This window comes from Pristiophorus japonicus, chromosome 22 (genome assembly GCF_044704955.1).
Source record: "Pristiophorus japonicus isolate sPriJap1 chromosome 22, sPriJap1.hap1, whole genome shotgun sequence".
In the NCBI taxonomy this organism is placed as follows: domain Eukaryota; kingdom Metazoa; phylum Chordata; class Chondrichthyes; family Pristiophoridae; genus Pristiophorus; species Pristiophorus japonicus.
In genome coordinates this window covers 61637461-61655588 of record NC_091998.1, presented here as the reverse complement: position 1 = coordinate 61655588, position 18128 = coordinate 61637461, and the positions used below count along the sequence as shown (strand labels likewise).

General features: G+C 49.8%; 2 protein-coding genes across 2 annotated transcripts in view; one reads left to right on the top strand and one right to left on the bottom strand.

The window, feature by feature from the left end:
• Positions 1-2188, top strand: part of LOC139234788 (transcription factor IIIB 50 kDa subunit-like) — a 12616-nt gene extending 10428 nt beyond the window's left edge. The window contains exons 5-6 of the mRNA XM_070865479.1: positions 248-774; positions 956-2188. Coding sequence (XP_070721580.1) covers positions 248-774; positions 956-1209 — 781 coding nt within the window. The 3' untranslated portion in view covers positions 1210-2188. The remainder of the gene's footprint in view (positions 1-247; positions 775-955) is intronic.
• Positions 2189-5980: 3792 nt separating this feature from the next.
• The window catches only part of LOC139235086 (FHF complex subunit HOOK interacting protein 2A-like), a 48183-nt gene continuing 36035 nt past the window's right edge, over positions 5981-18128 (bottom strand). The window contains exons 13-17 of the mRNA XM_070866233.1: positions 15242-15332; positions 12931-13074; positions 9718-9858; positions 8905-9005; positions 5981-7048 (exon numbers count right to left, since the gene is read on the bottom strand). Of these exons, the coding sequence (XP_070722334.1) occupies positions 6946-7048; positions 8905-9005; positions 9718-9858; positions 12931-13074; positions 15242-15332 (580 nt within the window). The 3' untranslated portion in view covers positions 5981-6945. The remainder of the gene's footprint in view (positions 7049-8904; positions 9006-9717; positions 9859-12930; positions 13075-15241; positions 15333-18128) is intronic.

The window sequence follows — 18128 nt, the reverse complement described above, 5'->3', positions numbered from 1 at the left end:
AGGGGGTGATGGGTGAGCGGGACTCGGTGCGAGTTAGGACACGGGTCAGTGAGCACAGGGGGTGATGGGTGAGCGGGACTCGGTGCGAGTTAGGACACGGGTCAGTGAGCACAGTGGGTGATGGGTGAGCGGGACTCGGTGCGAGTTAGGACATGGGCTGCCGAGTTTTGATCATCGGGCTCAGGCTCGTGATCTCTTGTGTATTTCATGTTCACTGTGACTGTGATTTATTTTTCCCCCTCTCCAGGTTTAATCTGTTCCAGAGTTCTGAGTCGATCCCGCCCAAGTTCCTGGAGGATAAAAACAAAGTGGTGGACCGTGCCACGCAGCTTGTGGAGCTGGCCAGCGAGACGTGGCTGGTGACTGGGAGGCACCCTGTGCCCATCATCACAGCGGCAGCGTACCTGGCCTGGCAGTCCCTGCTGCCTGGGCACCGCCTCAAGTGCAGCCTGAGCCGCTTCTGCAGGCTGGCCGGGGTCAGACAGCCTCCGCCCGCCTCGAAGCGGGTGAGGGAGATCGCCGGCGTTCTGCTCCGGATGGCACCGCAGCTGGCGTGGCTGGCAGCGCAGCGGGTCGACCTAAAGACTGTGGTGAAGTACACCGCCGATATCCTCCGCCATCGCAACTTGTTGCTCAGGCAGGCCCTGAACGGCACTTGGGGGGAAAACACTGGCCCACAAACAGAGCTGAGCGAAGGAATGACATCAGAAACAAGCGAGGAGGGGGGGAGCGAGGAGGGAGGGAACGAGGAGCGGGGGAGCGGGGCGGGGGGGAGCGAGGAGAGGGGGAGCGGGGCAGGGGGAGCGGGTGGGGGGGAGCGAGGAGAGGGGGAGCGAGGAGAGGGGGAGCGGGGCGGGGGGGAGCGAGGAGAGGCGGAGGGGGAGCGAGGAGAGGGGGAGCGGGGCGGGGGGGAGCGAGGAGAGGGGGAGCGGGGCGGGGGGGAGCGAGGAGGGAGAGACCAAGCGCTCACTTCAGGACCAGCCACGTGGGGCAGGGGAGGTCGAGCCGCGGCCTAAGCGGCCAGCGCCGATCTTCCTCCCTCCCTGCCTCACAGAAAGGAAGAGGAGAAAGTTCAGCCCAGAGCCAGGGGGAAGCCTTGGTACCGAGCCGATCACCGGAGAGGAGGAGATATCCGACAGCGAAATCGAGCAGTACCTGAGGACGCCCGAGGAGGTGGCAGTGTTCCGGGCAGCGAGTGCCATCCTCTGAGCGGCTCCCTGGGCTCTGCCACTCAGCCGGTGACCCTGACCCTGGCATTGCTTGTAGTACAGAGCCGGTTACCCTGGCACTACTTGTTGTACAGAGCCAGTGCCCCTCGAGGCCTATCTTCAGCCTCTGGTCTGTGCGGAGTCGCTAAGCCAGCGGCAGACATGCTAGAAAGTGTTTGTGCTCAGCATGGTACCCTCATGACTGAATATCCAATGTCTAGAGCAGAGTGTTAGTCTCACATTTTCATTATTTTTGGTTGTTTAAACTTGCTTTTATTGGATTGTATGATCAATTTCTGTTAACCATTTGAGCAGGGGCCCGAGTGAATAATGTGATTGTTATTGTATCTCACAAACCACTCTCCCTCGGCCTATACGATACCAACGCCTGTACTGGACACTTGGTGCTCTGATGGGGTTGCACTGACCTTCATGCTTTCGTTTTCTCCCAAGTTTTTGTTTAAACTTTTGTTAAGTGTAGGTTAGATGACAGGGAGCGTCTGTACCCCAGGGAGCGTCTGTACCCCAGGGAGCTTCTGTACCCCAGAGAACTGATGCAGGGAGCGTCTGTACCCCAGGGAGCATTTGTACCCCAGAGAACTGGTGGACGGAGCGTCTGTACCCCAGGGCGGGTAGGTGCAGCTGCGATGAATGAACTTGAACACACCTTCATCGTGCGAGTGCTTTTGCAGAACCCCGACCTGTGGAAAATTGCTCAACTCGTGGACCTGGGCCCCTTGAGTATGTTCCGCCATTCAATTAGATCATGGCTGATCAGTTCCTTAATTCCATTTCCCAGCCGTTGAACATAATCGCTTAATACACATCCCCAACCTCAGTCTTGAGTGTTTTCATTTACCCCCAGCACCCACAGGTTGGTAGCTTAGTTCAATAAAAAATGTTATCGAAATGATTTGAAGCACAGGAAGGGATATGGCCTTTCTGTTATTTAGAGACTGTTAATAAATGCTGTGTCAGGAGCAGTGTGTTGATCAACTGTCCAGTGCTGAAGCAGCCAAACGGTGTAAGGTGCACATGTCTCAGTATAATTGTTCAGGACGGTGGGACCTGCATTATCCACACTCCTATTTACCTGAACCATCAGCTCATTACACAGCCACTAACACCCCCATCTCCATTGCTCCCCCCCGCCTCTCTCCCCCCCCCCCCCCCCGCCTCTCTCCCCCCCCCCCCCCCCCCGCCTCTCTCCCCCCCCCCCCCCCCATCTCTCTTTCCCCCACCACATAAATTAGATGGGTTCGAGCTTGTTATTTGTATTGTGCTTGTCTTCATTCTGGTGCTGGTACAGCTGATAAGCTCCCAGTGGCTGAGGGACATTGAAATAAATCTGTTTTAGTGATGTTGGCCAGGAAACCCTATCTCTTTAGTGGTGTTAGTCTTCTAAGTAGTGCCATGGGATCTTTTACGCCAGGTTGAGAGGGCAGACGGGGGTCTCGGTTTAATGGCTACTACTTCTCCGACTGTGTAGCCCTCCCTCAGTACTGCCCCTCTGACGATGCAGCACTCCCTCAGTACTGGCCCCTCCGATAGTGTAGCACTCGCTCAGTGCTGCCCCTCCAGCAATGCAGCCCCCCCCCCCTCAGTACTGCCCCACCGACAGTGCGGTGCTCCCTCAGTACTGCCCCTCCGACAGTGCGGTGCTCCCTCAGTACTGCCCCTCCGACAGTACAGCACTCCCTCAGTATTGCCCCTCCGATAGTGCAACACTCCCTCAGTATTGCCCCTCCGGGAGTGCAGCACTCCCTCAGTACTGCCCCTCCGATAGTGTAGCACTCCCTCAGTATTGCCCCTCCGATAGTGTAGCACTCCCTCAGTATTGCCCCTCCGATAGTGTAGCACTCCCTCAGTACTGCCCCTCCGATAGTGTAGCACTCCCTCAGAACTGTCCCTGCGGCAGTGCAGCACATGAGGCCCACATTGCGACCTATAAATTCCAAAGACAGTAGGAGTATGTGTGCGCACTAGGTCCGTGCAGCAGAGCTGGTCTCCAGTCGTCCTGGTTAACCCTTGCCACTGGACCAAGACCTAGCTCTGTCAAGCCCGTGTGGTGGCTGGTGTGCAACGGTCACCCCACGTTAAAAAGATTCACGCACAGGCATCTTCCACCCTTCACGATGTCGTTCGGCATCTGGAATGTCGGGCCCCTCATGGGAACACCTGTGAACTCATCCTTTTTTAGTCTGGAAGTGGGTCACCCTTTACCATATACTGCCTATATACTAACACCTCTGAGAGAAAAGTTTCCAGCTCAGAACCGTTACTGATCACAGAAGTCATTATTTTCAACGATTTGTATATGCATTCAATTTCAGCACAAGAACTTTTTACAACACTGCATGACGATGTTAGTTTTCAGAGACTGTCCACAGTAAACTGGACAAAACTGTTTATGGGTAAATCAACTGAATGTCAGTGGGACAGACCAGTTTATACCCCTGAAGGGCAAGACGCTACTTGCCATAAAAACAGCCCTGGACGACATAAATCTAAAAGAAAAAGTTTACAAAAATGCAAAAAATTGCACAGATCCTGGCGACAGGAAGAGATACAAAGAAGCAACAAAAAGGTAATGAAACAGACAGTAAGAATATATAAAGGAGTATGAAAAGACTCTTGCAAGGGATATCGAAATCAACACACAATTTTTTCCCCTCAATTATGTGAGGGAAAGGAGGGTAATTAGGAGCAATGTGGGCCCCTCAAACTGATAACTGATGTTGTAAATGAAAATAAGGAAATGGCAAACGTGTTGAATAATGACTGTGTGTTAGTATTTACAGTAGAGGAAGACGATAGCATGCCGGATATCCCAAGGAAACTAATGTTGAATCAGGAACGTTGACATTAATGTGAGCAAAATAACAATACTGAAGAAAATAATGGCACTAAAGAGTGACAAATACCCAGGACCAGATGGTTTAGAGGAGATAGGTGAGAACGTTACGGATGCTCAAACTATGATCTTCCAAAGTTCTCTCGCTTCAGGAACGTTCATTTAAATTGGAAAATTGCACATGTCACTCGGCTATTTAAGAAAGGAGATTGAAACCAGGGAATTATAATCTGCAGTCGGCAAATTACTAGACTAAGGATAGAGTGACTGAATACCTTAAAAATGTTCAGCTGATCAGAGAGAGCCAGCTTAGAAACATAGAAAATAGGAGCAGTAGTAGGCCATTCGGCCCTTCGAGCCTGCACCGCCATTCAATATGATCATGGCTGATCCTCTATCTCAACACCATATTCCCGCTTTTTCCCCATACCCCTTTATATCTTTTCTTTCTAGAAATCTATCTATCTCCCTCTTAAATATATTCAGTGACTTGGCCTCCACAGCCTTCTGTGGTCGAGAATTCCACAGGTTCACCACCCTCTGAGTGAAATTTTTTTTCCTCATCTCGGTCCTAAATTTCCTACCCCATATCCTGAGACTGTGACCCCTTGTTCTAGACTTCCCAGCCCGGGGGAAACATCCTCCCCGCATCCAGTCTGTCCAACCCCGTCAGAATTTTATACGTTTCAATGAGATCCCCTCTCATTCTTCTAAACTCTCGTGAATACAGGCCCAGTCGACCCAATCTCTCCTCATACGACAGTCCTGCCGTCCCAGGAATCAGTCTGGTGAACCTTCGCTGCACTCCCTCTATGGCAAGTATATCCTTTCTATATCCAGGTGCGGTCTCACCAAGGCCCTGTATAACTGTAGTAAGACATCCTTTGCTAAGGGTCGGTTGTGCCTGATGAACCTGATTGAATTTTTTGAAGAGGTGGCTAAAGTAGTGGACAGGGGAATGTCTGTGGATGTTATTTATATGGACTTCCAGAAGACATTTTGCTAAAGTTGAAGCTCTTGGAATTGAAAGCAAATTGTAAATTGGCTGAGCGCCAGGAGACAGAAAGCAGGGATAATTGGCAGGATGTGACAAGTGGTTTGATCGAAGTTTTCAGGATATCAAGGGGAAATGATAGAGAGAAGCTATTCCTGCTGGTTGGGAAGTCTAAGACTCGGGAACATAGCCTAAAAATTAGAGCCAGACCTTTCACAGGAGTGAAATTAGGAAACATTTCTACACGCAAAAGGTGGGAAAGGTTTGGAATTCTCTTGCGCAAATGGTAATTCATGTGAGGCCAATTGTTAATTTTAAATCTTGATGGATTTTTGTAAAACCAAAGGTATTGAGGGATGTGGAGTTAGGTCGCAGATCAGTCATGATCTGATTGAATGGCGGAGCAGGCTCGAGGGGCTGAATGGCCTCCTCCTGTTCCTATGTATGGGATAATTAGAGCAAGATCCCAGAGACTAATTTAAAAACAACTTTGCTGAATATTTCTCACGAGCTGCAACTTTAAAATGTATGCAGGAACGCTTGCGGTTTAACTGGCTTTTCTTGGAGTTGTTAACGAAGTGTCTTTTGACATTACCTGGTTAGTCGAGTGCTTTGTGCGCTGTTCTAGGTTGGCTGAGCTGTCACTCTGAAAACCAGCAACACCAAGACCTGGTCAATAGTAACGGAGACATTTTGCACATTACTTTCGGCCCTCATTCAGATCTCTTGCAGGTTAAGACAATGTCTCACCTATCTGAGCCTTGCATGCACCCCCAGAACACGAGCTAAGTAGGGGGGCATAGCCCCAGAACCCTAACAGTACTGCAGCAAGACCCCCTGCACCCTGAACATTCAGGGAAGGCTCTCTTGTCCCTGCTTGGCTCAGACATCCCATAACTACAACAACATTTATACAATGCGATGGACATTCCATTCTTTTCCGTTTAATCACATAACAAAATGCCGATAGCTACTGGCAGATCGTGTTACAGGCTGTGATTAAACTCCGCCACCATGTTCCTCTCCGACAGGGAGACATTCTTTATACAATCGGCTGCCCTCATTAATCGGCTGCCACTTTCATCTGTTTATATCAGAGACTATCTACAAACAGCACCACCAGACCCCCGCATACATTACATGATCATTAATCGAAAGACATAAATAACACTATCACTTTGAAACGTTCAACGCATTTCACCCAATGAATTATTCGGAAGCAGTGACAGACAAACTTACAACTTGTGCGCCCTTACCCATGGGCAGTAAATCAGCAATGGTGCACAGGGGGTGGTGGGAGGGGTGGTGATTGAGGGAGGGGAGGGGGGATTGGGTTGGGAGGGGAGGGGGGGATTGGGTTGGGAGGGAGGGGGTGGGTTGGGAAGGGGCAGGGAGGAAGGATTAGGGAGGGGCAGAGGCAGGGAGATAAGTTTGGGAAGGGGCAACGGAATAGGAAAGGGTGGATGGAGGGGAATGCGAAGGGAGGGGGGGTGGAGGGGGATGGGAAAGGAAAGGAATGGGAAAGGAGGGGAGCACCACATCGGATCCAAGGCCGACATTTGCTGCTGGCGAGAATTCGAGGCTGGCTGAGGACTGGGAACAGGACAGTAACCCCGAAACAACACATTTTTCACGGTCCCATCCACAGCTGCAAATGTATTTCATGGCTCAAGTTCAGGATGGGAATTGGAGGGTGGGGAGAATGAAAGTTTACTAAAAGCCCACCATGATGAAAGGGCTATACTCAGTACAACGGCTAAACATAAAATTGAAGAATAAGATGCGGACGGGTTGTCCAAGTCACAGTGTGTTGGAGACACGTGTTCAATGTCCAGGGACAGTTCAATGATCTCTTGACAAAAGGCACTGAGAGTCCGGCCAGTCCGGCTTTAGTCGGGTTCCGATGGGTATTTGACAAATGATATTGCAGCCAGCTCCTTACAGAATTCTTCCAGAACAATCACCCCTTTCAGCAGTGTGGCGTAATCCAATCTGCAAAATGTTCGCACAATTCAAAAATGAATTTTAGTTCGTATCCAAATATGGCGCTAGGAGTGTACAGTCCCAAATTCAAACTATACTGTGCTGTGCGCTCATTTTAACCCCCTCAGTAGCTCCTATCAGAGCACAACCCAGTTTCCCCACCACTTAGCTGCCACAACCTACACTTGTATTGAAGGCATGGACATTGAGGCAAGACATGGGAGTCGGGAGAGACGATCCGAAACTTGTTCTGAAAGGTGGGGGGAGAAGGGAGTGGTTAGACTGGGGGAGAGGGGGATTAGGGTGGGGTTAGACTGAGGGAGAGGGGTAGACTGGGGGGTAGGGAGGGGTTAGACGGGGGGTAGGGAGGGGTTAGACTGGGGGAGAGGGGTAGCCTGGGGCAGAGGGGGGAGTAGGGAGGGGTTAGACTGGGGGAGAGAGAGGAGTAGGGAGGGGTTAGACTGGGGGAGTGGGGTAGCCTGGGGGAGAGGGAGGAGTAGGGAGGGGTTAGACTGGGGGAGAGGGGGATTAGGGAGGGGTTAGACTGGGGGAGAGGGAGGAGTAGGGAGGGGTTAGACTGGGGGAGTGGGGTAGCCTGGGGCAGAGGGGGGATTAGGGAGGGGTTAGACTGGGGGAGAGGGAGGGGTTAGACTGGGGGAGAGGGAGGAGTAGGGAGGGGTTAGACTGGGGGAGAGGGAGGAGTAGGGAGGGGTTAGACTGGGGGAGAGGGAGTAGGGAGGGGGTTAGACTGGGCGAGGGGTGTAAGGAGACGGTTACAGTGTCAGAATGGGGACGGGACACACGGGTGTGTGGGGCAGGGAGAGGATGTGACGTTGGGAGATTACAGAAGTTGGGGTGAGGGGTAAAGTCGGGATGAAGATCTTCAGAGGGATATCCTGAGCGACGGAGTCACAGCCGCAACTTAATATCAGATAGGTCATAGGGTGGAGAGGGAGAGGGTAGCGTGGAAGCTGGAGGTGGGACAGGAAGAGAGAGGGGGAGGTGAGGAAAGGGAGCTGAGGAGAAGGTGGGGCGAGGAGAGGGAGCGAGGGGGAGGTGGGGAGAGGTGGCGATGGAAAGCCTGAGGTGGGTGGGGGGAGCTGGAGAAGGGAGGTTAGATGGAGGAGCTGGAGGTTGAGCTGATAGAGTGTCTGTGGATGATGTTACTGGGGGAAGAAGTAGGTGAGGAAGAATAGGGGGCCAAGGATAGATCGTGGGGGCGAGAGGGATCGGTACTGTGATAGGAAGCCCTTGCTGGAGAAGCGCTGACTATGGTGGATCCACCCGGGGGCCCAATCTACTTCCCAGTGCTCCAACGCGACAATTCGTTTTTACAATGTTAGTGCAAACTGGCGGGACGGTTATAGATAATTAGCTCAAAAGCCATCCCTTCACTTAATTTCTGACGGTCCGCTAATATTTTGAAACCCTTTCTAATTTGTCTCTTATTTCTCCTTCAAACAAAAGCTCTTTAATGTCACACCGTTTGTTCCAGAAGCCCTGCCTCTCCAGGTCACACATTCCGAGCACAAACTGAGAGGCAGCTGCAAGTTCTGTGTACCCGAGGTTATCACACTGTGCAAGGCAGTACAGAGGCTCCCAGTCACAAATCCTCCAGTTATCAGGGTGAGTTACGCACTGATGCGATAAATAAACTCAAACTCTCTGCAACTTTTAAACAAATACAAGCTAAACTCTTCTCTGATTTTAATGCACAGTTCCACACCACATTTTTAATTTGTTTTTAAGGTGCCACTTTCAGTGAATTCAATGGTTTAGAAATGTCTACTTTGACAGAACTGCTATTTGATATCGTTTAATTTACTGAACAGCACGAGCACAGTAAAGAATTCCGCTCTACTTACACATCTTCAGGTTCCAGTCCCATCAGCTGCCTTCTGACCAGGAGTAACTTGGAAGCAAACTGCGGGATTCTCTGGATTCTCTGCATGAGATCTCCGATCACCTGAGACAAGCAGAGAACGTAAGGATTAAGAGGAGAGGGCCATGTGACCCCTCGAGCCTGCTCCGCCATTCAATAAGATCATGGCTGATCTTCAACCTCAACTCCACTTCTCCGCCCGATCCCCATATCCCTTGATTCCCCTAAAATGGACAGGTTCCTGACGCAGCCAATCAGCATCCACACTCCGATTAAATGACTTCACTTCTTTAGGAAAAGGCGCCTTTAAGGAAATCAACAATTGATATCTTTCACCAGATGACGAGCAGCCCCAATGCACTGTGACCTTCATTCACGGGATGTGGGCTGCACTGGCAAGGCCGGCATTCACTGCCCTTCCCTAGTTGCCCTGAGAAGGTGGTGGGGGCACTTCAGAAGGCATGAGGATTCAACCATGTCGGCTGGGACAAGTCACGTGTAGGCCAGACCCACAGTAGGGGTAGCAGGAAAGAGATCCAGTTGTTTTTTTACAACATTCCCTGGTTATTTGTTCCGATGCCAGTCCAGAAATGAGCAGATTTATTGAATGCAATTTCAGTTTGCCATGAACTGATGGGTTGTTAGTGATGGGCTACTTGCGTACAGTACAGCGTCTGTTGTAACCTCACGCCCTATAAACCATTACAGCTGCCTATCGATGCTGCTTAAAGTTCTGGAGGCTAACTATTGATTGGAGGCAAGTACAGAGAGCGCAGAATGCGCTGAGAATACTCACTCGGACAATGACAGAGAAGAGAGACTTGCAGCCTGGGGCGAGGTTAATGTACGGGTCCAGCAAATACTCATGGAGGTGAGGGTGAGGGAAGAGAGCAACTTTCGAAATCACAGACGTAATCTGCAAATTCAAGTCATAAGGCTGAAAGGAAAAATATTAGATCATAACGTTTCGATGTAATCGAGTGAATGCTGTTTGTTTTAAATACAAAGGTTCCTTCATTAAACACACAGGGAGGAATTCAGTCCAAGCTCGTTAAGCATTTGTACAATAATTTCGGCAACAGTAATTTCTACCCTTCACCATCACAGCAGAGAATCACTTAGTTACACAGAAGTTTCAGAATTATTAACCCTTTTACTGCCCTCTAGGCTCCACGCTCTGGAATTCTGGAATTGGAGTGTCAGCCGTGGCTCAGTGGGCAGCACACTCACCCCCGAGTCAGAAGGTTGTGGGTTCAAGTCCCACTTGAGCACAAAAATCCAGGCCGACACTCCAGTGCAGTGCTGAGGGAGCGCTGCACTGTCGGAGGTGCTGTCTTTTGGATGAGACGTTAAACCGAGGCCCCGTCTGCCCTCACGGGCGGACATAAAAGATCCCATGGCACTATTTCAAAGAAGAGCAGGAGAGTTATCCCCAGTGTCCTGGGCCAATATTTATCCCCCAATCAACATAACCAAAAGCAGATTATCTGGTCATTATCACATTGCTGTCTGTGGGAGCTTGCTGTGCGCAAATTGGCTGCCGCGTTTCCCACATTACAACAGTAACTGTACTTCATTGGCTGTAAAGTGCTGACACGTCCGGTGGTTGTGAAAGTCGCTATATAAATGCAAGTCTTTTTCTTTTCCCCCCCTCCTCCTTTAATACTCTCCGATAACCCACCCCTCCCCACATCTGCTTCTCTGGCTCGACATCCATGTTTTTATGAAGGACTTGGAATGTTTGTCTATGTTAAGGCGCTTTATAACAGATTGTTGTTGTTGATCAATAAAAGCTCTTTGCGTTCCTTCTGCAGGCACCACCCAGCCAAAGACAGACTGTGCCCCTCCGGGGACCTGGGGTCCTTGTGCATGAAATGCAAAAAGTTAGCATGCAGGTACAGCAAGTAATCAGGAAGGTAAATGGAATTCTGGCCTTTATTGCAAAGGGGGACGGAGCATAAAAGTAGGGAAGTCCTGCTCCAACTGTACAGGGCTGTAAGACCACACCTGGAGTACTGCGTATAGTTTTGGTCTCCTTATTTAGGAGGGATATACTTGCATTGGAGGCAGTTCAGAGAAGGTTTACGAGGCTGATTCCTCAGATGAAGGGGTTGTCATATGAAGAAAGGTTGAGCTTATACTCATTGGAGTTTAGAAGAAAGAGGTGATCTTATTGAAACATGAGATTCTGAGGGGGCTTGAGAGGGTAGATGCAGAGAGAATGTTTCCCCTCGTGGGGGAATCTAGAACTAGGGGGCATACTTTCAGAATAAGGGGTCGCCCATTTAAGACGAAGATGAGGAAGAATTTCTTCTCTCGGAGGGTCGTGAATCTGTGGAATTCTCTGCCCCAGAGAGCTGTGGAGGTTGGGTCATTGAATATATTTAAGGTGGAGATAGACAGATTTTTGAGCGATAAGGGAGTGAAGGGTTATGGGGAGCGGACAGGGAAGTGGAGTTGAGGCCAGGATCAGATCAGCCATGATCTTATTGAATGGAGGAGCAGGTTCGAGGGGCCAAATGGCCGACCCCTGCTCCTATTTCTTATGTAGGAGCTGTGTGACAGCACCCAGGGCGACTGATTGTCCTCCCACGGTCCTCCCACCTAGCCTCTGAGAGAAGATTTGCTTTTCTATAGCGCCATTAACGACCTCACGGTTTTCCCAAAGCACCTTACAGCCAATTAATACTCTTTATTGAAGTGTAGTCTCTGTGTGAAATCTCTGCAAGGCGAGATCCCACAAACAGCAAAGCAGCAATGAGATAATGACCGGTGTAATGTATTCACCTGTGAGTATGCTCACAGGTTTGTAGAGCTGTTGACCCGTGCAATAAGTTTTTAAGTCAGTTCACGCACTCCCAGGCCGTCTGTAATTTCTGCGGTCTAGAGAAGTCCGTGTTCCATGTGTATGTTGAGTGTGCGAGGTTGCAGCCCCTCTTCCAATATTTGAAGGGGCTGCTCCTCAAATTCTGTTGGCACTTCAGTCCCACGCTCCTGATCTTTGGGCACCCTGTGCGGAGGGGAGCGGGCAGGTCCGAGGGCCTCCTCGTAGGACTGCTCCTGGGCACGGCCAAGAGTGCCATCAGCCGGTCCAGGCAGCGGGCAGTCGAGGGGCTCGTTCAGCCCGACTGCCTGCCTCTCTTCCGCGCGTACATCCGAGCCAGGGTGTCCCTGGAGATGGAGCACGTGGTGTCCACCGGTACACTCGCGGTCTTCCGCGAGAGGTGGGCGCCGGAGAGACTGGAGTGCATCATCACCCCCGGCAACCAAATTTTAATTTGATCTTGTTATAGCAAAAATTAATTGGTTTAGTTGTCGGTTTTAGTGCCCCCAGTTAATAAGGGGGTATTTGATTTATGGTTTTACAAAAATAGTTGTAGAGCTGTTGCATTATGAGTGATGTTCACAAGACTCAATAAAACCCCAGCCAGTTGGGTTCGGGGGATCCACGATGAGGTATGCAGTTGTGAGCCTGGTGGATGAACCGGTAATGTGTCGTGTGATTGTTAAACCTTTGCTAATAAACCAACTAGTTCTTAATAGCGATGTGTTGCTGTGAATTCTTAAGTAAAGAACCCATGAAGCAAATACATTACAACCGGATAATCTGTTTTTAGGTGTAGGTTGGATTAATATTGGCCAGGACACCACGGAGTGGGATCTTTTACAACCACCTGAGAGGGCAGATGGGCTCTCAGTTTAACATCTCATCTGAAAGATGGCACCTCCGACAGTGCAGCGCTCCCTCATCACTGCACTGGGAGTATCAGCCTAGATTTTGTGCTCAAGTCTCTGGAGTGGGACTTGAACCCACAACCTTCTGACTCTGAGACGAGAGAGTGCTACCTGCTGAGCCACGGCTGGCTCAGTGCTACAGAGTCGAGATCTGGAACGCACTATGCAGTGAGAAAGGGCCGGGAATCTCACACTCGATGGCATCTGAAAAGAAAGGACGATCAGTTATCCAAGGTTCTGCACTTCTGTTCTTCCCCTTTCTATTTACAGTTACCTGGTGCAAGATCTGTGCCATTCTGTCAAACAGGACTTTCAGGAAATCACCTTCGTAAAATGTTGCATCTGGGTCACATCTTTCCAGAGGACTGGGGGCAAGTGGCCACTTCCACTCCCTGGCATTAACACAGCAACCCTGGAACTACAGAGCACAGCACAGGTGTAAAAACAGAAAATGCTGGAAATACTCCGCAGGTCAGGCAGTATCGGTGGAGAGAGAAACAGAGTTAACGTTTCAGGTTGATGGCCTCATCACAGGTGTAGCCTGGAACACAGTCTGGCCTCAGTACATAAGAAATAGGAGCAGGAGTAGGCCATTTGGCCCCTCGAGCCTGCTCCGCCATTCAATAATATCATGGCTGATCTGATCATGGACTCAGCTCCACTTCCCCGCCCGCTCCCCATAGCCCTTTACTCCCTCAAAAATCTGTCTATCTCCACCTTAAATATATTCAATGACCCAGCCTCCACAGCTCTCTGGGGCAGAGAATTCCATAGATTTACAACCCTCTGAGAAGAAATTCCTCCTCATCTCCGTGGCCCCTTATTCTGAGACTATGTCCCCTAGTTTTAGTTTCCCCTTCTGCTTTTATACTCTATTCCCCTTGCAATAAAGGCCAACATTCCATTTGCTTTCCTGATTACTTGCTGTACCTGCATATTAACTTTGTGAGTTTCATGTACAAGAGTCCCCAGATCCCTCTGTACCACAGCATTTTGTAATCTCTCCCCATTTAAATAATAATTTGCTTTTTTATTTTTCCTACCCAAGTGGATAACCTCACATGTTCCCACATTATACTCCAGCTGCCAAATGTTTGCCCACTCACTGAGCCTGTCAAAATCCCTTTGCAGATTCTTTGCAGATTGGTTCATGTTTTTGACCCAACCCAAAGGGATGTTCTTTGGAAGCTTACACTTGAGGAAAATAGTAATCTTAAGCTACGATATTGGCCAGCGGACACTAAGTCGTGCCAAGTGATGGTGGAGCTCCCTGTTTTTACACACTGGACAGCAGCAATTAATTAGAGTTAACCAATCAGCGACCCTGTGTGTAGTGCTGTGCGGCCCCCGGCCTGCGAGCACCATCGGAGCAGGCCGGGGAGTGGAAGGAGCAGCGTGGCGGTGTACCACTCCAGGGAGCAGCACGTAGTGGAGCAGGAGAGCAACGGCAGTGAAAAGGGACATCACCAAAATCCAGGTCAATGATTGGAGCGTGGGCAGGTACAGCGGGAGCGGCGAGAGATTGCACAGCGACGTGATCGGGGCCTAGGAGAGGCGTGCGTTTGGGGCCCAGAAGAGCCGAGGGCCCAGGGGCAGCACGGGCCAGCCCACACTGCGATATGTGTGCGTACTAGGTCCGTGCAACAGAGCAGGTCTCCAGTCGTCCTGGTTAATCCTTGCCACTAGACCAAGACTCTGTCAAGCCCGTGTGGTGGCTGGTGTGCAACGGTCACCCCACGTTAAAACAATCCACGCACAGGCATCTTCCACCCTTCAGGATTTAGTTCGGGATCTGGAATATTGGGTCCTTCATTGGAAAACCTGTGAACTTTTTAACGTGGAAGCAAGTCATCCTCGATGCGAGGGACTGCCTATGATGATGATGTGTGGTGCTACACCATTTAAGATGGTATTGCAACAACAACTTGTATTTATATAGCACCTTTAACATAGTGAAACGTCCCAGGGCGCTTCACAGAAGTATTATGGGATAAAAAATTTGACACCGAGCCGCATAAGTAGAAATTAGGGTAGGTGACCAAAAGCTTGGTCAAAGAGGTAGGTTTTAAGGAGCGTCTTGAGGTAGAGAGGTTTAGGGAGGGAGTTCCAGAGCTTGGGGCCGAGGTAACAGAAGGCACGGCCACCAATGGTTGAGCGATTATAATCAGGGATGCTCAGGAGGGCAGAGTTAGAGGAGCGCAGACATCTCGGGGGTTGTGGGACTGGAGGAGATTACAGAGATAGGGAGAGGCGAGGTCACGGGGGGGATTTGAAAGCAAGGATGAGAATTTTGAAATCAAGGGTTTGATTAACTGGGAGCCAATGTAGGTCAGCGATACACAGGGGGTGGCAAGGATGAGCTGTCCCAACACTGTCAGAGAAAGGGGAAAGTTTCCTGCTAGCTGACGTGTGTGACAGTGATCCCAGAGCTGCTCGTTCCAACACAGTAAACTGGAATTGGCAAACCCAGCGTTTTGATTTCGACTGTCCAATCCGTAATTCTTTGGATTAGGCTTTAGGGAAGCTGCAGTCACTCGGATCAGACACCATTCTCATATGTCAGCAACGGCGAAGAGTTGTCTTACCATCCGATGGGCATCCACAAGGTAAGTGTCGTACCCAGAGTCTGCCACAAGGTGGGAGGTTTTCACTGCATCGGGAACAAGACACAGGAAGCTGGAACACAAACACACCGAAGCTAAAGGGCTCGAAATGTAACCAGTGCAGAGGTTGTGCATGATTCCTTTACAAATTCCCCCATCGTTCCCTTTCTTTCCCCTGATCCAAATGATATCCCATTCTGCCTTCCCTTCAGTCGGAGCATTGTGCTGTAACTCGGAGGACATGCTGCTCTGTAACCTGCCTCCAGCCCCCGTCAAGAGCTGCTCGGGATGATCTGCCTTTTCCTTCACGTCGCTCAGACACAACGACGACAGACCAAACACATCCATGTGTGTGAATTGTGTACAATGTTCCCATGTGTGAATAATTACATCGAATTTTACAGCACAGGAACAGGCAATTCAGCCCAACAGGTCCGTACTGGCGTTTATGCTCCACATGAGCCACCTTATCGGCAAATCCTTCTATTCCGTTCTCCCTCATGTGCATATATAGCTTCTCCTTAAATGCAGCTGTGCTATTCGCCTCAAACACTCCCTGTGGCAGCGAGTTCCACAGTCTCACCACTCTCTGGGTAAAGAAGTTTCTCCTCAATTCCTTACTGGATTTATTGGTGATTCTCTTATATTTCTGGCCCTGAGTTCTGGACTCTCCCACAAGTGGAAACATCCTCTCTACATCATAATTTTCTTTCATAATTTTAAAGACCCTCTGTTAGGTCGCCCCTCACACTTCTCTTTTCAAGAGAAAAGAGACCCAGTCTGCTCAGTGCCTCCATTAACCGGTTTAAAACAGTCAAATCAACCGCACACTTTGTGAAGTTAGGATATAACAAGCAGCAAAATTAGAAGGAAAAGCAGAGATGGAGTTTGGAAAAGGGAGAAGAAATGGGATTTGGACCATAGGAAATAGGAGCAGGAGTAGGTCATTTGGCCCCTCGAGCCTGCTCCACTATTCAATAAGATCATGGCTGATCTGATCATGGACTCAGCTCCACTTCCCTGCCCACTCCCCATAATCCTTGACTCCCTTATCGCTCAAAAATCTGTCTATCTGCACCTTAAATATATTCAATGACCCAGCCTCCACAGCTCTCTGGGGCAGAGAATTCTATAGATTTACAACCCTCTGAGAAAATAAATTCCTCCTCATCTTAGTTTTAAATGGGCAGCCCTTTATTCTGAGACTATGCCCCAGAGTTTTAGTTTTCCCTACGAATGGAACATTCTCTCTGCATCCACCTTGTCGAGCCCCCTCATTATCTTATGTTTCGATAAGATCACCTCTCATTCTTTTGAATTCCAAAGTGTATCGGCCCAACCTACTCAACCTATCTTCGTAAGTCAACCTCCTCATCTCTGGAATCAACCTAGTGAACCTTCTCTCAACAGCCTCCAATGCAAGTATATCCTTCCTTAAATACGGAGACCAAAACTGTACGCAGTACTCTAGGTGTGGCCTCACCAAAACCCTGTACAGTTGTAGCAGGACTTCTCTGCTTTTATACTCTATCTCCCTTGCAATAAAGGCCAACATTCCATTTGCCTTCCTGATTACTTGCTGTACCTGCACACTAACTTTTGCGTTTCATGCTCAAGGACCCCCAGGTCCCTCTGTACTGCAGCACTTTGCAATTTTTCCCCATTTAAATTATAATTTGCTTTTCTATTTTTTCTGCCAAAGTGGATAACTCCACATTTTCCCACATTATACTCCATCTGCCAAATTTTTCCCCACTCACTGAGCCTGTCTAACCTACTGTATGTACGAATATCATGTATACAAATACAAGCCTCTCATCAAAGCATCTCTGAACACCTAAAGCAAAGTGTTAAGTTGCAGAAAGTACAGAAAAACTCGTTTGAGCAAATACTTACATGTGACGTATGTTTAATGTGATGTTGATATTCATGGATTCGGTTGTATGAGGGCTAAAGTACAGGTCAGATAAAACCAGATAACCTGGAGACAGTGCAACAGCCCAGATTTGTCGTTGTGAATTTTACCCAAGAAACCAAACTCTAAACTTGTGTCGAGAGCGGGAAGCTGAGATAGGGCATTCACCTGTCGAGAGCAGGAAGCTGAGATAGGGCATTCACCTGTCGAGAGCAGGAAGCTGAGATAGGGCATTCACCTGTCGAGAGCAGGAAGCTGAGATAGGGCACTCACCTGTCGAGAGCAGGAAGCTGAGATAGGGCATTCACCTGTCGAGAGCAGGAAGCTGAGATAGGGCACTCACCTGTCGAAAACAGGAAGCTGAGATAGGGCACTCACCTGTCGAGAACAGGAAGCTGAGATAGGGCACTCACCTGTCGAGAGCAGGAAACGGAGGTACGGCAATCACCTGTCGAGAACAGGAAGCTGAGATAGGGCACTCACCTGTCGAGAGCAGGAAGCTGAGATAGGGCATTCACCTGTCGAGAGCAGGAAGCTGAGATAGGGCACTCACCTGTCGAGAGCAGGAAGCTGAGATAGGGCAATCACCTGTCGAGAGCAGGAAGCTGAGATAGGGCACTCACCTGTCGAGAGCAGGAAGCTGAGATAGGGCAATCACCTGTCGAGAGCAGGAAGCTGAGATAGGGCACTCACCTGTCGAGAGCAGGAAGCTGAGATAGGGCACTCACCTGTCGAGAGCAGGAAGCTGAGATAGGGCAATCACCTGTCGAGAGCAGGAAGCTGAGATAGGGCACTCACCTGTCGAGAGCAGGAAGCTGAGATAGGGCATTCACCTGTCGAGAGCAGGAAGCTGAGATAGGGCAATCACCTGTCGAGAGCAGGAAGCTGAGATAGGGCACTCACCTGTCGAGAGCAGGAAGCTGAGATAGGGCACTCACCTGTCGAGAGCAGGAA